A 27,954-nucleotide genomic window follows, 5' to 3' on the forward strand; every position below is an offset into this window, starting at 1 on the left:
AGAATGAACCTATGAAGAACTCAAAGGAGTTTGCACACTGGTGGCATGGCAGTTGCAGTTAATAGCCATAACATTAAACACACCTGCTTAATATTGTGTAGGTCTTTCTTGTGCCACCAAAACAGCTCGTACCTGTCAAGGCATGGACATACAAGAAGGTGCTGTGTTATCTGGTGGGAAGATGTTAGCAACAGATCCTTTATGTCCTGTAAGTTTTGAAGTGGGGACTCCATGGCTTAGATTGGTTTGTCCAATATCTGAGGAAATTGGAGGCCAAGTCAACACCTTGAACTCTTTGTCATGTTCCACAAACCATTCCTAAACCATTTTTGAAATATTGTACATTTCCCTGAAGGAGCCCAGTGCTATTAGCAAAAACCTTTCCTTGTAAGAAGTGATGCAGTTGGTGTGTAAAATTTGCAATGTGTAACAACTATATGAATCTGAGGACCCAAGTTTTCCCAACAGATCATTGCCAAGAGCACCATATTCTTTATTTCTGCCGGCTTGCCTTCTTCCCATCAAAACTTTCAGCAATTTTTGTAGCTCTTCAGTGTGATCAAATCAGATGAGCTAGCCTTCTTTCACCAATAGCATTAATGAGCTTTGGGTGCCCTAGTCCCTGTTGCCATTTGTACTAACGTACTAACCACTGAATACCAGGAACACCCCATAATACCTTCCTCACATTCTTGCACTTGCCCATTTTTTTCTGATTCATGCTCTAATAATGAGAAAAACAATGTTACTCACTTCACATTTAATATTACGACTGATCAGTGTATAATCCACTGTGAAAAGTGTGTAGAACACAGTCATTTGTCCTCAGTCAGTGTGCATTGGGTAAGAATGTGGAATTCTATGTGTAGCTTGGAATAATGACCTATAGGATATGCAGCTCATTTTGCTCCTCTATGAATCACAAACATTTGGTCTATAAATGAGAGAGAGAGAGAGAGAGAGAGAGAGAGAGAGAGAGAGAGAGAGAGAGAGAGAGAGAGAGAGAGAGAGAGAGAGAGTGTGTGTGTGTGTGTGTGTGATGGGTAAAAAGAGGACAGGCACTGTCTGTATACTCTGTGGTTGGCATGGTAACTGCTGTGCCTCTTCTACTTGTCATTTGTCCATATGTGTATTTTATGTCATTTAGGGATGATGCTAACCTTTTCACTTCACAAAAGGAACAAAAACATTCATTCATGCTGTATCTCTATGCTTCTACTTTCTTTTCAAACACAGGAGAGAAAGAGAGAGAGAGCGTATCTCCCCGCTGCCTGTTGTCAAATCCTTCCAAGGGTCTCTCTCTCTCTCTCTCTCTCTCTCTCTCTCTCTCTCTCTCTCTCTCTCTCTCTCTCTCTCTCTCTCTCTCTCTCTCTCTCTCTCTCTCTCTCTCTCTCTCTCTCTCTCTCTCTCTCTCTCTCTCTCTCTCTCTCTCTCTCTCTCTCTCTCTCTCTCTCTCTCTCTCTCTCTCTCTCTCTCTCTGTATTCTCCACCTATCCTTGCAAGTTTTGTCACAGTTTTTATTACCTTTTATCTTTCAGAACCTGTGGCTCTGAACTTTTATTAGTAATTACTGTAAAGATTCCTGTTTGTCTTGTCTGCAATATTCCCGACCTGTGGCTCTGTTCTTATGGAGCTGTGGCCCATCCTCATACGTGGGACTATGTCTATTCTTCCTTTAATCAAATCAAAATAGTAGTTAAGGTGTTGGACCAAGTGTAAGTACACCAAGTGTCCATTGCTGGACCATTGGGCAAGGCCCTTAACCCTCAGTTGTATAGAAATGAGATCAAATACTGTATAAGTCACTCTGAATAAGATGGTCTGTTAAATGCTGTACATGTAAAAAGTCAAATAAGGATCAGAAACTAGTATGTTTCAGAGCATTCTTGTGAATATGATTAGTATAACTCTCTTTAATCTCTAGTCTAAATTTCTTCAGGTAAATGTTTCTACAGTGGACAACTTCCCATTCATCTGGACAACTTCCCATTCATTTTACTGAAAACAGACTTAAGCTGATTTATATGAAATTATTATTAAGTTTCTACAGTACTCAGTGGAACAATATGGCTCCAGCATGGCACTTCTCTGTTCTGCTGTATTGCACATATTTTGCTGATACAGTTGTGGTGTCAGTAACTGCATGGGCCAGACATACAGTACATGGGGAGAATGCAATAAGTGACCACAGCTTTAAGTGCTGCATAGACCACAACTTACATTACCAAGTTTCTCTTTTTAACTCTCCTTTGTCTGGTTTCAGTACACAGTGGGATGCTATTAAGTTTCACTGTTGATTGGTTCAGCATATCCTTTCTTATGTATAAAACACCACTTTGTTGCACTGACCTTAAGCTTTGCATACACTACACACTTTATAAACCTTAAGACATTTAGAAAGGATACCAATTAAATTTTATTAAATATTTTCTATGCAGAATCTCATATTTTTTGTTGTAAGTTTGTACACTAAGCAATTATAAAACAGGGTCATACAATGGGTTGACAAGAAAGGCTCTTCCTAGACTTTTTGAAACCTTCTGTTCTACATAGAACCATAAAGCATTCCTTACAGGGATAACCCGGGGCAAAAATGCACTGTAAATGACTTCCAAATCAATATTTCTACAAACAAATAAGCAAATAATTCGTTGGGCAAAGGATTAATTTTATGATTTCAATTCAATAGAACAGTATCATAAAAAATACTTAATTTCAGCTCAGTTAAGTAACATTTTTTTTTAGGGTTACAATTTAATTCAATTAAATTATTTTACAGCACTTTTAACAAATCACATTATCGCAAAGCAACTTTACATGAGTAAAAAAAAAACAGATGAAGAAAAAAGTTTAAAAATAAGTTTAAAAATAAGTTTCTATATATCTCTAACATCTATCACTAATGAGTAAGCCGGAAGGGGCGGTGGCAAGGAAAAACTCCCTGAGATGATATAGGGAAGAAACCTCGAAAGGAACCAGACTCAGTAAAGGAACCCATCCTCGTCTGGGTGACAGTGTTTTCATGGATGTATTTTCAATATGGCTCCCAGTTTTTTTGCATTACTCATAATGCCATTCTGATAGCTTGTTGATAGTGCCACCAGTGGGAATCTCTGCCATAACATCTGTGCCATTGTTGCCATGCAACTGTGTCATATAGATACATTGCATTCTGGGGCTTGTTCCATTTGATTTAAATGTATATCGACTCCCATATATCTACTTCTGTGTATTGTGACATTGGAAATTAATATGCCATTGGACGTCATTGGAATTTCTTGACTAAGAAAAGAGTCACTTGCTCTCTTGTCTTTAGGAATCATCACTGAAGTTTTATGGTGCTTTTTTAAATTATATATATATATATATATATATATATATATATATATATATATATATATATATATATATATATATATATATATATATATATAACACCAACAAGTAAATTAGGCTACTTTTGTTTAACTTTTTAGTTAGTGGCTTATTTTTAGATTAACTGGCAATAACATAGCATAAATTCTAGCCTTGTAAAGCCTTCACCCAGAAAAATCACATAAAATGCCCTCAGCTTCAAATTTTGAATGAATGTTTGAAGTTCACTATAGTAGAACAATATCATTAGCCACTCATGCATGCATCTGTAAAGGTGTAGTTAAAGTTGTCTTTTATAAGCTTTACAAGCTCTGACAGAGCAACCAAAAGTTACGCTTTTATGGAGGCATCCATGTTTTTCCTACTTCACATGTAAAATATGCCGAAGAGAAGAAAGACCATCAGCTTGCACATTACCATTACAAGACACAAATGCAGCAGCTCATATTGTTAACTAGGGTTGCCAAATTTAAACCAACTACATCCCAGAAACCCTAAAAAAATTGTGCAATGTAAAAGAGAGACACATTTTACTCAACATTTGCATGGAAAACAAGGTCACAATGGTGCGCATGCTTTTCTAATGAACAGACATTATTCAACTAGCTTGAACACTGTCAGCTCTATAGGACTGAACCAGTTATAGGACTGAACTGTGTAATAAAATGTGTGGTGGGATGATGGAGTCGTCAAATACGCTGGTCACGCAAAAGATGTTGTTAGTATTTCAACAAAATTTAAAATGCTTAGAGTTTTGAATTAGCACATAACATTTAAGACTTGCATTTGTTGAATGTCTGATGGTGGGGCTCTGCTGTAGCTGCCCATATGTTCAATACTACAATAGCACCAGAATCTCTGAACACATCAATTATATTAATATAAACATACAATATATATATATATATATATATATATATATATATATATATATATATATATATATATATATATATATATATAACATGCAGTGTTTATATAAACGATATAACAAAATACAATATATATAAACAATATACAATATTTACATTGTATATGTATATATTGTATTTTTGTATATCGTTTATATATATTGTATGTTTATATACATTCTATATGTATATATTGTATATATGTTTGTATATTGTTTATATATATTTTGCTTTTCTATATATTATAATCTATATATACAATAAACAAACATTGTTTTTATTGTTTTATATACACAATAAACAAACAAAGTTTCCCTTTAAAGATGCCAGATTAGATCATGTGGTACATGCTGGGCTTTCGTGGAACAGTCGTAAATAATAACTGAAGCGCAAAGGAAAAATTGAATGATCACCGCTCATCCAGGTGTTGCAATAGAGCGTACGCATGCGCACATGAAGTCGCGCGAGTGTATGCATGAGTAAAGCAAAGACAAGTGAAGATCCTGGAGTAAAGTCTTCAGTGCACGCCATCAAACAGGTTGTTTGGGGTTCATAGTTACGCCATAAACACTTTACAAGTGAGAAGTAACTGGATATTTTCTCTTCTGTTTTAATCGCTTGTCTAATTCACTGTAATGTTTGTCCAATGAGAGGCTGAAGGAGGCGTAACAAGGGGCGGGGACAGAAGTTAGAGAGAGAGAGAGAGAGAGAGAGAGAGAGAGAGAGAGAGATCTAATTGAGCAGAGAGCGCAGAAGGGATTTCTGACAGCCCCAGGAAAGGCATCGGTTTGGAAAAACAATATTATTGTATGTTCTGTTGTGAGAGATAGTAGATAGTTCTGATTCAGCATCTGACACGCCTCATAGTACAATAATGTTATGTAGTCATCAGCATCACTTCTGCATGAGGGTTTTTTTTAATAGATATATTATTGTATTTTTCACCCACCAACCTGTTTGGACTTAAGAAAAGAAAGATGCAGGTAGCGTAATAAACCGAGCAGTCGATTTCGCAAAGGGATTACATCACCTTTATGCGAATAGATAGATCTATTTGAAGGAAGGGGAAGAAAGACAGAGCCCCAAAGTCTGTCGGCAAGGAAACAGACGCGCAACGACGGCATGTTCGTGACAACATGAAAAAGAAAAAGTGCGAAAGATTATTCTGAACGGGGGAGATCAAGACAGCAGGAGGAGAGGTGAGTGATTCCGCCTAGGACTGAGAAACAGAGGAGATGATGACAAATCTGATTAATGCATACAGTATCCTCAATTTAGACACACCGCTCATTGCTCCCATTTGTCATTTATCACAAGTAAGAGCAGTTGTTTTGGTTGGTAAATACAGTAATATCCACAGCTTTGGTAAGGCTGGTGTGAAAGAGATTGGTCGAAAGAGAGAAGGAGGAGAGTGACAAGTGGATCCTCCAGGGATTCTGAGGTTCATGATGTTTCTTCACTTGAAGGTACAGAGTCTGTTCGGTTTAAATGAAATTGTTTAATCGTAACATCTACACTGAACTTCAACCATGAAAGCTAGCTTCCTAATAATAGTGACCGTTAAACCGCAAAATCTTCACCCCCAATCAAAAGCAAACACGGTGTCAGGGTTATGCAACATGGTTCACAACATTCAAATGCGTATTTCATTTATTAAAGAAAACTATTTAAAGGCTACCCAAGTCTAAAGCAACTTTCCCCATTTTTGAACCTTTTCCCATTTTTCTCTCAGGCATCTCTCAACCTTAACAAGGGTGACAATCTTTAACCTTACAGTTACGAGTTTCAGCTACTTGCATCTATTTCTTTTGAGGATGATTAAATCTGTCTCTCTCTCTTTCACTACACTGTCTGTCTGAATAGAGTCAAGGAAGAGAACACACCCAAACCTGCCAGAGTTCCCTGGTTGCCATGGATCCCCCTCCCTCTTTGAGCTTGGCCCTTCTTGCTGGGAGTGAAGAAGATGATCAGCATGCTTCCCACCCTTTGAGTGGTATCTCCCACACATCCATATCCAGTAACTACCCGGGAAGCAATCACTCTAACCACACGGGTGGAACCAGCAGCTTAGAGCGGCTCAATGGCACACCATCACCAACTGGCCCAAACCTTCCGCCAGTCTCCTTGCCCAAGCTTCCACTGGTGACAACACCACAGCTGCCGGCACCAATCCCCAATGCACTGCACCCCACAAGCACACCACTGTCATCCTGCCTGGGTAGCCAGCATAGCCTGAGCGGTGAAACATCACCCATCTACAACGCCCTCTTTTATTCATCTCATTCCCCGACAGGTGAGCGGGAACGGGATCGAGGTTGCAAGCACAGGCAGGCCAGTCCGCTGGTGCACCGCAGGGACAGTAACCCGTTCACCGAGATTGCCATGAGCTCATGCAAGTACACTGGTGGTGTGATGAAACCTCTCAGCCGTCTCAGCGCCTCGCGCAGGAACCTCATTGAGTCTGACAGTGGAAGTGACAGCAAAGAGGGTGGGGCTGCCACTGGACATGGGGGAGTGCCCTCCTCTTCCTCTTCGACTACTGCACCCCAGAACCCACCTGAGATTGTCATCTCCTCCAAAGAGGATCCACCATATGGACATGTCTATGAGCTTGAGTCATCAGCTAACCAGATGTCTATCTATCACCAGAACCACACCCTCTCTGAGAGCAGGGGGACTCTGGGGTTGACAGGAAGTGGGGGCAATGGACGACAGGCTGGGGCAGGTGGGGAGACTGGAAGGACAGCATCCAAAGCTTCTAAGCGCAAGAACCAGAATATTGGCTACAAGCTGGGCCACCGTCGGGCGCTCTTTGAGAAGAGGAAAAGACTCAGTGACTATGCCCTCATCTTTGGCATGTTTGGCATCGTCGTCATGGTCATTGAGACAGAGCTTTCCTGGGGTGTCTATAGTAAGGTGAGTATCTAATCAGATCCAGACATTAGCACGTCATGAAGCATTGTTGATTATGAAAGACGATTGTTAGATTTTGAAAATGTCACTCGTATTGATATTGTGTCTATAATGTGGCTATGACTGATTGACCTTCATGGGTGTGTGTGTGTGTGTGTGTGTGTGTGTGTGTGTGTGTGTGTGTGTGTGTATATAGTTGTGTGTGCAATAACTCATGGCTTAATGCATGTGCACATGTCAAGGGTCCTGTATATCAGTCATGTGGTTTTAATCACAAATTAAAAAGAGTGCCATTCATTGATCTACTGTTGAGTGAATCAAGAAAGTGCTATTGGTCTCTTGATACAGTGGCCTAGACTTCTTGTTGTGTGTGTGTGTGTGTGTGTGTGTGTGTGTGTGTGTGTGTGTCTGTTTATGATGCTCTGTGATGGATGCCGTCCCGTGTGTACATCAGTCTTGTGGTTTTCATGCTATATGAAAGAGAGTGGCATTGATCCACTAATAACTAATGCAATAAGGTGATATTGGTCTCTGGGTTCAGTAGAGATTTTGCACAACCTTTTGTTTTGTGGGTCTGTGTACACACTAATGTATAAGAGAGAAACATGTTGGTACTTGCTATAAATTGCACAATTGCACAATCAATAGCACAGTCTTAAATTTTTGTGTTTTTGATTTGTATGACTTTACAAAATGAATTTGTATGTACTGTTATCACAAAAACGCAGAAGCTGAATATTCTGCTACAGTAAAGTATATTGTCTGTATTTATTTGGCAATGTGGCATGGTGAATAATGTTGCCTTTTCACACAAGACACCATCTTGATCCTGAGTTTTTAATGTTTTTCTTAAGTCCATGTGGTTTTTCTTTGGGTTCTCCGGGTTCCTTCTAAGCACATGGGTGTTTTGGCTCCCCTAAATTGCCCAAGGTGTGAAGAAGTGTGTGTATGTGTACATGTGTGCAAACTGGAATTAAATCCAGGATATACTCCTATTCTCTGGATATGTAATAGCTATACTGTATATAACAGCTACACTGCTATAGATAATGCTATTATTATATTTCCTACTATGAATGTTTGACACCAACTACAGAAAGATCTAGTTTGAGAATAGATTAGGCTAAATTCATTCATCTTTAAACCTTGTTAAAGTTCAGCAATTAATTGACACTGAAGCCGTTGAGGAACATCTTTCCAATAAAGATAGGTTACAGGTACAAAAGAGTGTTGGGTTGCAACATAGTACAAGATGTGTAAATGACTCACTGGAGTCTCTGGGAGCTCCTATTGTGGGTGGAAGCAAGCTGGATAGTTCCTACTTCTCCTCGCTTCTCCTTCACTTTCTGTAAGTGCACTTATTGAAACAACTTGAGTTGCGGAGTGTGTGCTCATACTTGACCTTCGTGTCATTGTCTCTTTTTCCAATTCAGGAATAGTACATTTCCTAAATCGGGCTTGTTGATGGATGATGCTTAATATTTAGCACTTGTTTTCTTCAAATCATTTTTGTCAAATAATTCATTCGGTTATAGTGGTACGATGATGGTGATATCACCCATCCTTCTCCAGTCTGACTACCTTTTGGGCCATTTTTTTCCTTGCTCTCCTTTTCCTCTGATGTTTCTTCTTATTTTCTCACCCACTCATTTTCTCTTCTGCTGTCTACCTCGGGGGGGGATTCCTTTTTCTGATAATTATTCTTGGTTGCTCTATTTCTCCTTCATCCTTGCAGACCTAGTTTAGCTGTCTTTTCACTTGTAACCCTCCAACACCCCCCTTCCGTTCTCTGTTATTCTAGTGGGTGGCGAAAAAGGACACAGTGAGTGTTAGAAGAGATGAAATTAAAGGCTGTAATAAAATCTCTTTATTTGAGATTGAAAACGGCTGAGTGAGTCAAGCTCGCCTGCTAAATAACAGTATGGTGATTGTATACCATTATAGCCATTATGAGCCGACACAAAAGGATGCTGTTAGTGCCACGTCTCCCCTTGCAGCAATTATAAAGGGCTTTCTCACAGTTCACCACCAGCTGAGCATCCCAAGTGTGTGTCTTGTATCCAAGCGTGTGTCTCCGGGCATCGCTAGTGCTAAAAAGCCGGTCTTCCCTGAAAAATCAGGGGAGTGCCGATGGAAGAGAGAGGGAAACGAGGTGATTACTGATGGATGGATACGGCAGTGGGCTGGTGTGATACTTGTCATAGCGAGTGGAAAGGAGCTCAATCTCTTCTATTGATTATTGATAATCATCCACCCACACATGCTGCACTCCAGCTCCTGACAAGCACTTTTATTACACAGCTGTGGTAATAAATGTGTGTGTCAGCTGCTTTTGAAAGGAAAGAAACAAGAAATGAATGCTAAAATAGCCTGTATGTATGTGAATACCCCTAGCCCCCTCCCTCTCTCTCTCTCTCTCTCTCTCTCTCTCTCTCTCTCTCTCTCTCTGTGTGTGTCTCTCTGTCTCTCTCTTATCTTCTACCTTATCTTCACTTAGATTTGATAGTGGTAACATGTTTTTTTTTCTTTCTGCAAGGAAATCCCACTTCATTAACACTCACAGTACACCTGTGTTTTTTTTCTCTCTCAAAATTTAAAACAAGTGAAGATGGCAGGAAGTGAGTCAAAGTAAACGAGAGGCGAGAGTGTTACATCTTATATATGTGTGCGTGTGTGATTTACGGTAATTCGTTTCAAATGTTTTTGTCTTAATAGAGTGATAGGGTTGCAATTGATCCATAGCCTTGAAAAGCTGAATTTGAGGCAGGAATCTATCCTGAATCTGACAGCATCCATTGCAGGACATCTAGCAAAAACACATACTTTTTGGGAAGTGGGTGGAATCTGGAGAGCTTAGAGCAAACCTACTCAGAGAACATGTACAGAGAACATGTCCATAAAATCCACACAGACAGTAACCTAAGCTCACTATCGAACTGGAAACCGTGCAGCTGTTAAGCAGCAGTGCCTCCTTAATGCCCTGTGATAAATATAGCTCTTTGTTCAGCTCATGAAATAAAGGCAAATCTTGATAGTAGGCATGTAGCAATAATTAACTGAGAAATGTAATGAAATAATAGATAACACGCTGGGGTGCTAGGATTCAGAACAACGTGAAGCGTTACCGTTAGCGCTTATGTTATTGCAGTAATAAAGGTTCGTTTCTTGGTTTTCTAGTGTTCTTTTTGTATTTTTAACTGTGTTCGAATTCGCCATTCACGCAGTTAAAATATGTAGTATATAATATATATTGAGATATGAAAACCTAGTCTAATATCAGAATTAGCTCAACATTACTGCCACGAATAAAACTGTTGAAAATTGCTTTAGTACAGGTATATATTGAAGCTCGCTTTGCATGCTCTCCCACACCCCCAATAACATCCTAAACGCTCGACAGAGCCATGTGTCACCTCTCTCTCTGAGAAATCAATAATTTTTTTTTTTTCTTCTCAGGCATGGTAGCCCAGGGGATTTGCGTATATATATATGTGTGTGTAAGAATGTTCAGCTGCTCCTACTGACCACCTGTGCACTAGACTCGGGTTCAAATACCATATGTGTATTTGTATGTCTACTCCCGACACTGCAAGCAATGGGGGTATAAGAAATTAAGTATTGATTTTAATGGACTCTACGACATATGAGAGCCCCTTGAGTGTATATGTATGCATGTCTGTGCCTGAACATGTCTTTTTTTCTGTATGTCTCTTTCCCTGTCCCCTGCTCTTTCCTCGCCTGCCTCTGAGTGTGCCTCATAATTGGTTTTTCAGCAGTGTAATGGCGTATGTCAGTATAATCAACTGCGCATGTACATGTCAGTCAATGTTTAATTGAGCTTAACAGTGCCAAGGATGTGTGTGTATGCCTGTCTTTAAACGTGTGCTTGTTTATTTTCGGCTTGTAGATAGAGTCGAAAAGCTACGACGGCATGAGGAATTTAGGCCTAAATAGGTTGAGGGGGAAGGTTTAAGTTCATAATATTTATCAACATTTTATTGTCCTTTAATTTGAGGTATGGAAGGATGAGATCAAGAAAATTGCTAAATTGATAATTCAGAGCTTATTCGCACTCATTCAAGCTGTTGTGTCTTACTGCCTTGATCTGTGGTTTCCTATAACAATTGTGGGAAATAAACGAGCGATGAGGGAACAAGGAAACAACTTCTAGTCTCCTACTGAACCTCCAGCAGCCGGTTACATAGGCATCTGTAAGTTTTCAAGCAAAATTTAGATGTGTATGTAAGAAACCCTGAATAGAGAAAAAAAAAATCTCAGTACTAAAAAAATGTTTAGTGTGGGTGGGAAAGTTAGTGTGCTGATAAAGAGAAGGTGCAGTAAAGGGCTTGTATTTCAGTCTCTCCATGACCATGTGTTTGGCTAGTTCTCTTTTCATTTTGTCCTATCGTTATTTGTTTATTTTTGTATTAATCACAGTAATTCGCTTATTAATCAATTTGGGTAAATTTCAACATTTTTAATCAGGTATCAAAAACCTCATTGTAAAAATTAGCATATTATTTGCTTTATTAATATTTATTATTTTATTTTCCAATTGTGGTGTAGCCATCTATTAAATTAAGATCTATCTATCTATCTATCTATCTATCTATCTATCTATCTATCTATCTATCTATCTATCTATCTATCTATCTATCTATCTATCTATCTGTCTGTCTGTCTGTCTGTCTGTCTGTCTGTCTGTCTGTCTTTCTGTCTTTTTTTCTGTCTGCCTAAAATTGTATAAAGGCTTCACATAAAATTACTTGATTTACCTCATAACAGTGAAACAGCAGTTTGCAAAAGAGAAATTGTTGAAGTTTTGAGTAACCAACATAGCTCTTCTATAGCACTGCTGCTGCTTGTCTAGTTTAAATCTAGATCAGTGTGTCACATACTGACCGCAGACTGGGACTGACCTGATGCCCTATTTTGACCTACGTAATGAATTTTGTGTTCTATAATATAATTGTCTCGTGGACCATAACTGAATCCGAAAAGAAGAGTTCTACCGCAGCTGCTTTGACTTTTTCCCTTTATTCTAAATTACTGGTGAATAAAAGTCTACCAGCAGAAAAGAAGTCAAGCTGTTGTTTATATCTTAAATGACAGCTAGTGAAACAAATATCACTGGCATATAAGGTAGCACAAGCAGCTTAAAAGTGGGGGAAAATCTCAGTAGACAGTCTCTCTCTTAGATGGTATGAGGAATAAACCTGGAGAGGAACCAGATTCAGAAGGGAACCTCATCCACATTCACCAAAGAGTGTGAATATAAATTATTATAATTATTGGAGAGTGTGATTTTATAAATAATGTCCTTTTAGTAGGGGGCATTGTGGCTTAGTGGTTAGCACGTTCGCCTCACACCTCCAGGGTTGGGGGTTCGATTCCCAACTCCACCTTGTGTGTGTGGAGTTTGCATGTTCTCCCCGTGCCTCGGGGGTTTCCTCCGGGTACTCCGGTTTCCTCCCCTGGGCCAAAGACATGCATGGTAGGTTGATTGACATCTCTGGAAAAATGTCCGTAGTGTGTGAGTGTGTGAGTGAATGAGAGTGTGTGTGTGTGTGTGTGTGTGCCCTGTGATGGGGTGGCACTCCGTCCAGGGTGTATCCTGCCTTGATGCCCAATGACGCCTGAGATAGGCACAGGCTCCCCGTGACCCGAGAAGTTCTGATAAAGCGGTAGAAAATGAATGAATGAATGAATTAATGTCCTTTTAGTATTTAAAAACAGAATGTTTAAAAAACATTTAAAAAAATAGATTATTTCAATTAATTTCGAGTAATTTATGGGAACCATCAATAATGTGTGTGTGTGTGTGTGTGTGTGTGTGTGTGTGTGTGTGTGTGTGTGTGTGTGTGTGTGTGTGTGTGTGTGTGTGTGTGTGTGTGTGGAAATAGTTCCTGCTGGCAGTAGATAACATACAGTGCATACAGCGTGTGATTAGTTTGGTGTGTATGGCTGCTCTGCTGAATTCAACCTAACTGTGCATGATGCACTATCCTAACAGATATCAAATCAAGCATTAACAACCTGCAGATTTTACATTGGGTTTTTTGTGTGTACGTGTGTGTGTTTATAAATTATCTTCACTGTGCATCGCAAGCTTGAGAATGTGAGCCACTGAACATGGAAACCGGGCGACACCCTGGGACAAAAAAATATCTAGTGAGTGGCAGCTCTGTGGGTAGAAATGCCATGTTGATGAGAGTAGCCAGAGGACATGGCCTACAACAGCAGAAGACCATATCAGGTTTTACTCCTGTCAGCCAAGAACAGGAATCTGCGGCTACTATGTATGCTGTGTGCACATGTTCAGCAAAACTGGACTCTGGGCGATTTTGGCGTTAACTAAGAAGTCCAGCTTACTCTACCAATCTTCTGCCCAATCTGGGACACATTTCTGATTGCACATGCTACTCTCTCATCCGTTCAAACTGTCTCAACTGCTGCACTATTGTGCCATTCGTATGACTTGCTGTTATTCACTATCCATAGGTGGGCACACCTTAATGCAAGGTGGAGAGTGCTATCTCAGTCCGTGTTTCCCTGGTGACTGCTACATGATTATCGTGATGTTGTGCAAATGGACCAGCACCAGCTAGTTAATAAGAATTTGTTTCACGAGCCTGCATGTTCAGTTTGTGAGGGAGGGATCTGTCATAGCTGTCTGTCTTCAATAGGAAACCAATCCCAGGCAGCCTGCTCAATTTGAAATGGTAGTCTAGCATTCTTCATGAATGTAGCTTTATGCCATTGAACTCTGTAGTCTCCTATTTCTAGACTTGTCCCAGCTGGCCTGCATCCTGGTTGGGAAACATGTGCCAGAAATTCTGATGTGACACTGTTATCTTATTGTATTATTAAGTATTAGCTTATGCCTCTGGCCAACAGAGGTGACGGCACCTCCTGCATGCGTCGGCAGAACATCTGTGGTGCTAGACTGAGGCTAAATTGTAAGATTTTCAAGTGGCATATCTGTCCTTAGGAGGCAAACATGATAAACTATCTGTCCTCTGAAGACATGAGAACGTGTGGATCCGCTGACGTGAACCAACCGTGTAAATGCAAAACATGAACATCTTATAGCCAAAACATATAGAACCCAAGAACTCAAAACTAGAATCAGATGGAAACTACTATCCTTGGTTGAAAGTGTAGTTCCAGTGCAAGCAACAAACTAGCTAATGAATTTTCTGTATGTTCCGTGCATAAGGTGTAAGACCTCACCAGAGTGTCATCAGTGTGCCTGCACTAGGTTCATGAAGAGTGAATTTCTGAAAGAAGTGCTTTATTCAGTGAAGCCTAACATGATGCAATGCAATTGTCAATGGCAAGCATTCACCATGCGGTATAGGCAGAGCTGATTTGTAAGGTTTATGTTAGAAGCTCACAGACCTCACAGGTGGAGAGCAGGATGCAGAATCCCTAAACCTCATTAGCCGAACATATTTGCAGGCTCGTTGGTTGCAGATGGCATGCAATGTGAAAAACTTCAGCATCAAGGTGGAAGACACAGTGAAGGTCTGAGAGGTGAGCACCATTCTGAACAACAGAACAGTTCATATCTAACTCACAGACAGTTAGATAACAAGCAATTCCAACTCTGGTAGGCTTGTAATCACAGTGCTCCAAATAAGTAAAAAGAAAATATTCTCATCACATCTGCCATCACCTCTCATCACAAGGGATGAAAGGAAATTATATACATCTAAATCTATCACTTGTTTAGGAGGACGGGTTACGTTACACTCACAGCTCCAAGGAACACACGAAGCCTGACAAGTATATAAGGCAAGAACAATTCACAAACACTTGTTTCTATTTTGTTTTTCTTTGTGAACGAGATGCTGATTCTGCACTCCGAAGGGTCATGTAGTAGAGAGATAGAGACATATTGGCTGCGTAACCATAGCCTGTGAGCATACAGCATATTAAATATTAATTTATGTATTTGTTTTGATATATTTATTAAAGTTATATCGACATACACACTCTCTATGTTCATGCAGGCATACTCTGTTTTTCATCCGTTGGGTTCATATAAGAATACTAAAAGATCTGTGGAGAAAGATAACAAGCATGATCAGATTTCATTTCCAATAAAATCAGGAGTAGGATTTGATATATGACTTTATCTGGCAGAAGGTGAGCAGAAAAGGTTAGATGAAAGCAATAAAACGAGCGGCTGAAAGAAGAGAGAGGACGAGGCTGAAGCTGTTAGTGCCAGACTATTGGCAGGACATACAGACTTGTAATCACCTTCTACTGCAGCCAGCTTTCTGACAAAAGCTCAGAATCGATTAGCGAAAGTATAAATCCTGTTTCAGAACGTTTACTTTGTTTTTATAGACCAGCAGGTGAGACGTATCTTCCTTAACCTTACATATTAATCACTGTTTTAGTTGCTCTGCATAAATACAACACTTTACACCCTGCATGTTTAAAATTTAAAGCCTGAGATTACATATTCATACTCAGAGACTTCCTGTCCTGTGCTCACTAATAAAGAGTTCCCTAATAAAGAGGCTTCATTCAGAGTCAGAAAATGAAGTCTAAATGTTCAGCCAGCACTTTCCACAGGAAAGAGCTGATGTGATTTCCTATGGCTGGTATACATTCATTCATTCATTCATTCATTCATTCATTCATTCATTCATTCATTCATTCATTTTCTACCACTTATCCGAACTACCTCTCAGGCGTCATCGGGCATCAAGGCAGGATACACCCTGGACGGAGTGCCAACCCATCGCAGGGCACACACACTCTCATTCACTCACGCAGTCGCACACTACAGACAATTTTCCAGAGATGCCAATCAACCTACTATGCACGTCTTTGGATCGGGGGAGGAAACCGGAGTACCCGGAGGAAACCCCCGAGGCACGGGGAGAACATGCAAACTCCACACACACAAGGCGGAGACGGGAATCGAACCCTCAACCCTGGAGGTGTGAGGCGAACGTGCTAGACTGGTATTCAGATTAAGAAAATAAGTTTATAAGCCTGAAAAAAAGAATCAGGGATATATAATGTGGTCAGAAGGAAATAGTTTTATTTGTACACTTGGCTTATTTTAACAACATTACTTCAACTGTTTCCCAGCACTTGATCAGCACATCCTATACTTTTTTTAATGGTTATTATTATTTTTTTTTTTATATTTTCCCAGATAGTTTTACTGTGGCTTTGAGGTGTTATTTTATCATGCTTTAATTGGCTACTACTGTATCTGTTGACACTGGTGTTAACTGGAAAAACACAGCTCTTCGCTCGATATCCGACACGAATATTACACAAGAATCACACAGTGGATACAAGTCTCTAATTTCCACAAACTTAAGCCACAGTAGCCACTTAAACCTGTAGTTAAGTCTGAGGTCTGAGGTTTACTGATGTGTGAAATTTCTGTATTAAATCTGCACAGTGACTATGGCTACGTGTCTTTGTGCAGTATGTTAAAGGAAAAGTCGTCTTAATATGGGAACCATTTAAATCTAGCAACATTCCGGATGCTAATGAGCCTAACGTAAAAAGATAAGTGGAATAGCTAAGTTATAATATACAGTCTACAGTGCCTTGTAAAAGTATTCATACCCACTGAACTTATCCACATTTTGACATGTTACGACCACAAAGAAAGATGTATTGTATTGGGGATTTTATGAAATCGACTGAAAGAAAGTGGCACATAATTGTGAAGTGGAATGAAAATTATAAATGGTGTCCAAATTGTTTTTACAAATAAATATCTAAAATGTGTGGTGTGCATTTATATTCAGCCCCCTTTACTCTGATACCCCTAACTAAAATCCAGTGAAAACAACTGCCTTCAGAACTAAATAGAGTGCACCTGTGTGTCATTTAACAGTGGTATGTAGACTACCACATTTATGGATCAGCTGCAGAGATCCATAGCTAAGGTGGGAGAATCTGTCCACAGGACAACTATTAGTCGTGCACTCGACAAATCTGGTCTTTATGGAAGAGTGGCATGAAGATAGCCATTGTTGAAAGAAAGCCATAAGAAATCCTGTTTGCAGTTTGTGACAAGCCATGTGGGGGACACAGCAAGCATGTGGAAGAATGAAGGTGCTCTGGTCAGATCAGACCAAACTTTTTGTCCAAAATTCAAAACTTTATGTGTGATGGAAACCTAACACTGCACATCACACTGAACACACCATCCCCACCGTGGAACATGGTGGTGGGAGCATCATGTTGTGGGGAAGCTTTTGTTCAGCAGGGACAGGGAAGCTGGTCAGACTTGATGTTAAGATGGATGGAGCCAAATACAGGTCAATCTTAGATGAAAACCTGTCACCTGCAAAAGACTCGAGACTGGGGCAGAGGTTCACCTTCACCAGCACAATGACCCTAAACAGCCAGAGCTACAATGGAGTGGTTTAGGTCAAAGCATATTCATGTGTTAGAATGGCCCAGACAAAGTCCAGACTTCTCAATCCAATTGAGAATCTGTGGCGAGACTTGAAAATCGCTGTTCAGACGCTCGCCATCCAATCTGACTGAACTAGAGCTATGTTGCAAAGAAGAATGGGCAAAAAATTCACTCTCTAGATGTGCAAAGCTGGTAGAGACATACCCCAAAAGACTTGCAGCTGTAATAGCAGAAAAAGGTGGTTCTACAAAGTATTGACTAAGTGGGGCTGAATACAAATGCACGCCACACTTTTCAGATATTTAGTTGTAAAAATAATTTAGACATGATTTATCATTTTCCTTCCACTTCACAATTATGTGCCACTTTGTGTTGGTCTATTACATAAAATCCTAATTTAAAAAAATACAATTTTGTTTGTGGTTGTAACGTGTCAATATGTGGAAAAGTTCAGTGGGGATGAATATTTTTGCAAGGCACTGTATATAACTATTTGATATACAATGCATATTTGATAAGTCTACATACCACTGTTAAAATGGCAGGTTTTTGTGAGGAAAAAAACAAACAAACAAAAAAAGAAACGGATATAAATAATTTCAGAACTTTTTTCCAGCCGCAGTGTAAATTTAGAAAAAAAAATATGGGTTAAAAAAAAGTATCGTAAAGATTGTAACGTGACTTGGCAATATTTTCCTGCTCCTTTCTGCAATAGCTTTCTAGATCCAAAACATTTTAAAGGACATTGCCTGTTCAAAGCCCTCTATAGGACAGCCCAAAGATATTCAGTTCGATTCAGGTCTGGGGATTTTCTTTAAGCCATTACTTTGTTGATTTTACTGTATGCTTTGGGTGATTTTCATGCTGAAATGTGAACATCCTTTTCATCTTCAGCTTACTAGCTGCCACCAGCATGTTGTACTAGAGGTATGGTGCTCTTTTAGTTGCACCAAATATACATTTTATATCTGTATCTGTTTCAGTCTCACCTCCATGCCCCATGGCCCAGACATGAAGAATATAACAGTCAGATACTGTACAGTACCATGCATGTATTCTAAGCTCTTTGTGGATCTTCAGCAGGAAGATGAAACTAAGAATGTGTGAATAAAATCGTACAGAAATAGCTGACATTTATTTGAATACCTTGGGGTAGAAAAAGGTTCAGAATTTTTTTTATCTCGGTTAAATTTTTTTGACTTCCATTTTAACAGGGGTGTGTAGACTTTTTAGATTTCTTTGTAATATGACCAAAATGCCGCATAGTTAAACAACATTTATAAACTGCTTGACTACTTTTTTATATCTAATTGAAGGTGTTTATAATAAACTTTGTATAAAAACAGTAGTAATAATAATTCTTTCTCAGTTAAGACATTCATTCATTCATTCATTCATTCATTCATTTTCTACCGCTTATCCGAACTACCTCGGGTCACGGGGAGCTCAGGTGTCATCGGGCATCAAGGCAGGATACACCCTGGACGGAGTGCCAACCCATCGCAGGGCACACACACTCACACACTACAGACAATTTTTCCAGAGATGCCAATCAACCTACCATGCATGTCTTTGGCACAGTGGAGGAAGCCGGGGTACCCGGAGGAAACCCCCGAGGCACGGGGAGAACATGCAAACTCCACACACACAAGGTGGAGGCGGGAATCGAACCCCCAACCCTGGAGGTGTGAGGCGAACGTGCTACCACTAAGCCACCATGCTCCCCCAGTTAAGACATTTCTACAATCATTGAAAAATCTAGGATGTAAAACGACTCCACACATTTAAGATGATGCTTTGATCTGTCACATATACATGACAAAACTGTGAAAATTCTTTTCATTCCATGTGGAAAGGAAGTCGGGGTCAGAAAAGCGGATCAGTTACGATACAGTGGCAGTTTTTTCAGTGCTGTGGCTTAAACCCCAAGCTTCTGAGCAGTAACCCTGAACCACCATATTTCTTAAAACCAGATCCACAATTTTGTCTCAGTTACAGTTGTAGGGTCAGAATTCGGTTAGTTATACATTTTGCATAGAGGTTTGTATAAATTCCAAGCATATTGCTCTTACACATTAGGTCTTTTTACACCTGGTCACTTCATGTGTTTTTCTCTGATCCGATAGCTATGTGATTTGTTAAAACTGTTCCATTTACATTAGGCCACATGAATGAGTCTTTACCTCATTTCCGGGGTAATTGAAATGGAACACGCTTTGGTGTATGCGGTTGCTACAAAAAACTGCATTTACTGCTTGCTGCATTTTCGCTGGCAGCAGCAGTGCATTTTAAGATCCAACGAGACCCCTGGGTGAAAGATCAGAGCCAGCGCTGTTGGGAAAACGTTTGTTTCTGGCGCGATGCACGACTCGTGAGTCACTTGCGAGTGACGTACTTCCGTTTGGGAGGAGTATAGCGCTGACGTATGCGGCTTGAACAACCACATTCATTTACTGTCCAGTTTCATCTGAAATGCGTCCCAGACCACCTCCTGAAGGGGTTTGAGCTATCGGGTTTATATCCATCTCGAAACCGTTTCGGAGGGCATTTACACCTGGTCTTTTTACCATCGGATAGCTATCTGATCACAGAAAACGCATGAAGTGACCAAGTGTAAAAAGCCCCATTCATAAGTTATGGTTGAAATTTGTGGTGTGTAGGATGCACTTATTGCATTCAAAGCATGCTTATTACATTTCACAAACACAAAGGGTTAAAAACCTTCAACAGTAACTAAAACTATAGCAAGTGGCATAAATACAGTTTTGAGAATGACACAAATACTTATTTTCACAAAGTCTGCTGCTTCAGTGTAGATAGATATTTTTGTCAGATGTTACTATGGTATACTGAAGTATATAAAGTATATGCATTTGATAAGTGTCAAAGGCTTTTACTGACAATTACATTAAGTTTATGCAGAGAGTCGATATTTGCAGTGTTGACCCTTCTTTTTCAAGACCTCTGCAATTCGCCCTGGCATGCTGTCACTCAACCTCTGAGCCACATCCTGACTGATGACAGCCCATTCTTGCATAATCAATATTTGGAGTTTGTCATAAATTGTGGGTTTATGTTTGCCTCTTAAGGATTGACCAAAAGTCAATCTTAATAGAATTATGGTTTGGGGAGTTTCCTGGTCATGGACGCAAAATTCCGATGATTTGATCCTTGAACCACTTCTTTGCTGCCCTTCTTGACATCATGCCATCCTCCAAAAGTTTTCTCTTCACACCTGCCTGCTGCCATTCCTGAGCAAGCTCTGCACTGGTGGTGCCCCGATCCCAGAGCTTTAGGTGATGCTCCTGACAGGAAGAAAGAACAACAATTTCAAGCACCACCCTCCTTTTCAAGCTTCCAGTCTGTTATTCTAACTTAATCAGCATGACATGAGTGATCTCTTGTCCTCGTCAACACTCTCACCTGTGTTTAATGAGAGAATCACTGATATGATGTCAACTGGTCAGATTTGTGGCACGGCTGAAATGCAGTGGAAATGTTTTTTTGGGGGAATAAGCTCATTAATTTCACAGAGGGACTTTGCAATTAACTGCAATTGATCTGATCATTCTTCATAACGTTCTGTAATATATGCAAATTGCCATCATAAAAACTGAGGCAGCAGAATTTGTGAAAATTAATATTTGTGTCATCCTCACTTTCGGACACGGATGTAATATAAAGAGTTGTTTTTTTTTAAAAGGGGACAGAAATTAGGGTGAGAATACACATCTGGAAACAACTTTTCCAAACCCTGGATTGGCGGTGAGGTGAAATGAAAAATGCTACACATGCAGATTTTCTCAATAGACATGTATATTCATTAGATATCAGTGTAGCTTGCCAACAAATGCAGGCCCAGACATATTGATATCTTGGCCAAGTGTGTGTAGCCCAAGCGATTGCTTTAAGACTACATGGGAAGCCTGGCCATCCCTAAAATTTCATTAAAATACAGCAGTGATCTATTTCTATATTAAATGTAGAAATGTATAGGTATTACTCATAACTTTTGCTGAAATATATTCTACTATTTTAGAGATTTAAATGAGCAAATGTCTGACTACTGTATCATTCATTTATTGTAATAAATGTCCATGTTTATTATGGAACGTGTATCCTGCATAAATGTCTCTTTTTTTCAAGTACACTGTTTTATAGGAGAAAATATTGCTTATTGAACTACAAGACCGATGAATTTGTTTGTGGTACATAACAAATGCATTTTGGGTTAAGATCAAAAGATTTTAGCTTTTATTTTCTTAGAACGTTTTGTATTTTAGGCAAGATTTTTTCCCCCATCAGTTTCCCCTTCAGGAGGTCAAATGCAACTCACTTGTGGTTATGGTCTGGGGATTGGCGTGACCGATATTAAACCCCCCACTTTTTGCTCTTGAGGCAAGATCTACCGTATCCAATCACCTCTCTTCCCAAACAGCAGTAGATGTTGCTACTGATTTGCCTCCTAGTATGAATACCCGATTTTAGGGTAAAAATGTCTTCAGAACCTTCAGATTTATCCCCTTTCTTCTCTACCCATTTCAGGTACATGGGAAGATGCTTTAAGCAAGTGGGGCTACCGACAAAAAGTATACTTTTTTTTGTCTGAATACTATAGAGACATATAATAATAACAATATCTTAATGCTCTCACTATGCTACACTAGACATTCAGACAGACACAACAACTGTATGTTTAGTTATACACAATTATAAAATGCTCACCCACATCTTTAAGCAAATGTCTCAACCTTTTTAACAGTCCTCTGGTTTGTACATACAGTGTACTGACTAGAAATGTGGCTACTTCTTAGACAGAACTGAATGTTTTTGCTTTTACTTTGCTATTGAAGTCATCTGCATTTGCATTTTGATCTGTCGGACTGTTTTGGGAGTAGATTTTTATTTAGTCACATCAGCATCACAGACAACAACATCAATAAGTGTGATTTCTCTCTGGACAACCACCTCATCCCTATCTTCATTAAATCTCTGACCTAGTTAGAATTGACATGTATGTCGTGTCTCTTCTGTTCCACATACCCCAGGTTCTGTAGATTTGCATAGGACATTGCACATTCTTGAAACAAGGGTCATCTCAAGATGTGGGTTGTAGGTTACATCAGTGTTATCTTAATGAATTATTCTCCAATAGTACCTGGATGCATTCCAAGGCATTCCAAGTTTCGACCAATGTATTACTCTGCATCTTCTTATCTTCTTCCTGCATTTTTAATATCGTTGAATTAGCTACAAAGAGGGGGGCACGGTGGCTTAGTGGTTAGCACGTTCGCCTCACACCTCCAGGGTTGGGGGTTCGATTTGCGCCTCCGCCTTATGTGTGTGGAGTTTGCATGTTCTCCCCGTGCCTCGGGGGTTTCCACCGGGTACTCCGGTTTCCTCCCTCAGTCCAAAGACATGCATGGTAGGTTGAATGGCATCTCTGGAAAATTGTCCCTAGTGTGTGAGTGTATGAGTGTCTGAGAGTGTGTGTGCGCCCTGCGATGGGTTGGTACTCCATCCAGGGTGTATGCCCGATAGGCACGGGCTCCCCGTGACCCGAGAAGTTCGGATAAGCGGTAGAAAATGAATGAATGAATGAATAGCTACAAAGAAAAAACAAATACAAACAAAAAACAGAATATTTACTGGACACTGCGGGGACATGGGCTATCACTTTACACTCTCCACAAGCTCTTGCTTTAGAGAATTTCCTTGACCAAGGGCTGCCGTCTTTTCTGATCTTGCACATATACCCATTCAGTTTGTACTTTGGTACTAACATTCCAAAACCTGTATAATTTAATCTATCTGTTTGTTGGGTTTGTCTATATATCATCATTGCTCTGATTTTCTTGCTCTTTTGGTTTTTTCTTTTTTTTGCACTGTCAGTTGAGTCGGTACTATGACCTTTTTAGCATGGATTTTGCCATACGCTTTTGTTCTTTTTGCATTGTTTAGAAGATGCAGTCACCCCAGCTAATAGAGCAGATAGAGAGTTGGATTACAGGATTTGACTCTTTTATTTTTACAGATGAGCAGCACGGTGTTTTTTGCATCATGTACAGTGAGGGGAAAAAATGTATTATAAAAATGTCCAACACAAAAAAAACCTGTGTAAACATGTGAAAAACTCCTTCCCTCAGACAGGGTATTTAAAATGGGTCATGGATGGGTATTCCAGCATGACAATGACCCAAAACACATAGCCAAGGCAACAAAGGAGTGACTTAAGATGAAGCACAGTGGCCTAGCCAGTCTCCAGACCTTAATCCTATAGAAAATCTATGAAGAGAGCTAAAGGTTCAAGTTGCAAAATACATCAGCCACGAAACATTAATGATTTGGAGAGGATTTGCAAAGAAGAGTCTGCAAGCTTGGTGCCCAACTATAAGAAATGTATTTTTTTCTATTCTATTCTTTTTTTACTCATTATAATGTGAAACAATTTTTCAAATGTGTTTTTCTGGATTTTTGTTGTTGTTGTTATTGTGTCTCTCACTGTTAAAATAAACCTAAAAATTAAAATTATAGACTTATTTAGACACAAGTACACTGTGATTCGCTGCATGGGTGTGATTTATACACAAGTATTACTTGCTTTATTGTTTATTTTGATGTACATACAGTATATACATCTGATTTGTGGTCAAAAGAGGCAAGAAATATCATTATTTTTGGGTAGACATATGATTTTTGCCCACATGGATGATTTTATACTGTAGATGCCACCAAAGGTAACAAACGCATCTAGAGGTAAATATCAGGAAATGAAATTCTATCTATTCGGCTGACAGGTATCTTTAAATAAAAACCTGATAGCCTGACTGGACATGTAATAGGACAGGCTAGCAGTTTGGGCACTTCTTCATCTATCCAGAGCTACTGGAAACTTTCAGTGAAAGATATTGCTGCTGTCCCTTAAACTCAATTTCCTCACAGGTTACTATTACAAGTAACTATTACTATAACTATATAAGTAACAAGTACTATTTCACAGCTTTGTCCCTTATGTTTACTTCAAGGTCTTATTGTCAACTTTATTTTTTATTTTTTATTTTTTTAGTATAGTATTTAGGCTTTTTTTTCCCTCTCTGCACTTTTCCCTCCCTGTATCCATCTTGTTCCTGTTGCACTTTGTCTGTTTACTTGCATCTTGCACAAAAAGACTTCAAGAGATCATTTACTCAATAAGTAAACCGTGTAGGTTTCAAATACAGCGACTAGATTCGTTTGACAAAAAAAGCATCTAAAAAGCCCTTACAGTTCTGCAACAACATTCTATGGAGAGATGAAGGAAGGAAATTGCTCATAATCCCGAAATATACTACTTCATCTTATGGCATTGGCATGAATGTAACTGGTATACCTTGTATTTATCGACAATGTAACTGCTGAGAAAAGCAGAAAGCTGAATTCTGAAATGAATGGAGCTATATAATTTTCTATGATTCAGCCAAATTTTCCACACCCCGCTGGCCTAAATTTCACAGTACAGATGGACAAAATGGACCAAATGATCCAAAGCATACTTTGAAAGCAACCCAAAACCTTTTAAGGCAAAGAAATGGTGTTCTTCAATGTCTATGTCACCTGATCAGAATCCAATTGTAGTTTACTTGTTGACGGCAGAACTGATGGTCAAATGTCACAAGAATATAAAGCAAATAAAAGCAGCTTTAATAAAGGCCTGGCAAACACCACCAGGGAAGAAATCCAGCATCTGATGATGTCCATGGGTTCCAGATTTCAGGCAGTCATTGACTTTAAAGGATTGGCAACCAAGCATTTTAAAAATGACCATTTGGTTGAATGTTAGTTGAATGTTGGCCAATGACTATTTTGGTTCCTTAGCATAGAGGTGTACATATTAACATGCTTTATATTGTTCCTCATGTGTTGATTGTTGGTAGTATTTAGTTGAGCCACGTTGCCTTGAGCGGCGCGGAATCCTCTGTTGTCTTCTGTTGTCGTGTCTCGGGTCTGTGTCCATGTTTCGTGTTTTTTTTTTTGTTAATAAATCCTGTTTTATTTTAGCTATCCTGCATTTGGGTCTGTTTTATCCCCCGCGTCCCTGTGACACTGTTCAGCTGATTTGACAGTTGTATGCGTAACCCTTCGACTTTCAGAATGATTCATACATGTGATGAATCCATTTTAACCTGTGTTTTACAGTACATGTTTATGAGAGATGTGTCTTCAGTCACTGATTTATGCAGCTGAATTGTTATTTGAGATCTTTTGCAGCTAGTAATCATGGAGCTGGATGTACAAGCATTGTGTTTGCATATGAATAGATATTGATATGACTTCTCTGTCATTTTTTCAATGCTGCCTCTTTGCAATCTATTTTCATGTCATTTACTATTTGAACCTCTTACATATAAATAGTCAAATATTTATTGACTTGTATATTTTATTTGGAATTTAATATTGTCTCGAAAGTAGTTTAGATCGTAATCGAAGATCGAAGAAATCGTAAGAGAAGGTCAAGATCAGAGTAAGAAAAGTACACAGAGTACACAGGGCTAAGGCACAAACACAAAAATCAGAAAACAAAAAATCTGGCCAACATCTACAGAATAACTGTGAGTACAGTATGTGTGAGAGATTGGAAACAAGTGTGTTTGTGTGTCTCTGTGTGTTGTGAAGTCCGGCGATTGGAAGCAGGTTAGATCGTTGTTTATGTAGACAGTATGTGGGACCAGGATCTTGTAGCTGGTACCTGGGGGACCTGTGGCTGTAGATGTGTCTGCCCATATGAGAAACCTGGTCTGAACATTGTAATCAACAGACAGGGTTAGTAACCCTAGTAACCCATTGCACATACAGTAGGCAATGACTTTGGGGACGACAGCCTCCACAAACCAAGATGGGAAGAATGAAGCTTGCCAAAAAGGGTGACATGGAATGTCAGATCTACCCCGTTGTACAGTAGTGTCTAACGATTTACTTCTCCATGGACCAATCAGCCAGAGAAAGGGGGTAAATACTTTATAATTGTATGAGCACCAAGGGCGAGTCCTGCTGCCCTTCGTTTTGCTGAATACTTCATACAGGTATTCCAGAGGACAATAACACTGATATTTATCCATTAAAGTCAATGCTACTGGAAAGGTCGGGATGTTTATATTGTTCGTGATCTCTAGGTTGATGAAATTCACTACCAGAAAAGAGACTATACAGGTTGTGTATATGGTTTTATGGGAAAGTACAGGGATAGGACATGTATATCTGTGAAAAGGTTCAGGAAGTGACTTCAGTAGCTGCCATGCAGAGATTTGTGTAATAATGGAAGGCTGGGAATAAAAGTCTCTTTTTAAAGTGTATGTTGCATGTGTGAGATTTGTAACAGGTGTGTGTGTGATTAGAAGGCAGGATACTGGCAGTGCATTCTGTGCAGTGTTGTTCAGGGCAGCCATATTTGGGGCCTGTGGTGTGTTCTGGGAAATGCAGTTTGTGGAGTGCATGGATGTGGCAAATGTTTTCTAATTATATTATATTTTAAGTTGTTCCTTTTATTTTGGCTGCTCCCTATTTGGGGTCACCACGGTGGATCATCTGATCCGTATATGATGTGGCACAGGTTTTACGCCGGATGCCCTTCCGGTGGCATCCCTCCCATTTTATCCGTTCTAGGGATCGGCACTGAGAGTTGATGCCTCAGTCGTTTATTATAGTTAAAGTTTTTTTTAACTAATTTTGTGGGATGAAAACAATGTTATTAGAGAATTGTGCATCCAATAAGCTTTATTATGTTATATATTATATAATATGTTACATATTGGGGGCACGGTGGCTTAGTGGTTAGCACGTTCGCCTCACACCTCTAGGGTTGGGGGTTCGATTCCTGCCTCCACCTTGGGTGTGTGGAGTTTGCATGTTCTCCTCGTGCCTCGGGGGTTTCCTCCGGGTACTCCGGTTTCCTCCCCCGGTCAAAAGACATGCATGGTAGGTTGATTGGCATCTCTGGAAAATTGTCCCTAGTGTGCGAGTGAATGAGAGTGTGTGTGTGCCCTGCGATGGGGTGGCACTCCGTCCAGGGTGTATCCTGCCTCGATGCCCGATGACGCCTGAGATACTCACGGGCTCCCCGTGACCCGAGGTAGTTCGGATAAGCGGTAGAAAATGAATGAATGAATGAATGTTACATATTATTTATAATTTGAAAAAATTATGAAAGCTCTCACCCACTGTATCTTTCTATCTTTTTTTTTAATGCATTTAATAAAGATATGTAAAAATGGTAAATATAGTTTATTTGCACGTCTGTGTGAAATAAATTTTTAATATGAGACAATGCAATATGATGCATTAGAGTGAAAATGTGAAAAACAAAAGTGGGCGAAT

General features: G+C 39.6%; 1 protein-coding gene across 2 annotated transcripts in view; it reads left to right on the forward strand.

Moving 5' to 3' along the window:
* The first annotated feature begins 4,984 nt into the window (after positions 1 to 4,984).
* kcnn3 (potassium intermediate/small conductance calcium-activated channel, subfamily N, member 3) overlaps positions 4,985 to 27,954 on the forward strand; it is a 73,177-nt gene continuing 50,207 nt past the window's right edge. Inside the window, exons 1-2 of one of the 2 annotated variants that reach the window (XM_047811328.1) lie at positions 4,985 to 5,485; positions 6,150 to 7,202. In XM_047811328.1, the coding sequence (XP_047667284.1) occupies positions 6,198 to 7,202 (1,005 nt within the window). In that variant the 5' untranslated portion in view covers positions 4,985 to 5,485; positions 6,150 to 6,197. Of the gene's footprint in view, positions 5,486 to 5,561; positions 5,753 to 6,149; positions 7,203 to 27,954 lie in introns of those variants that run through there. The other variant, XM_047811327.1, reaches the window with a different exon arrangement.

This window comes from Tachysurus fulvidraco, chromosome 3, assembly GCF_022655615.1.
Source record: "Tachysurus fulvidraco isolate hzauxx_2018 chromosome 3, HZAU_PFXX_2.0, whole genome shotgun sequence".
Classification (NCBI taxonomy): Eukaryota; Metazoa; Chordata; class Actinopteri; order Siluriformes; family Bagridae; genus Tachysurus; species Tachysurus fulvidraco.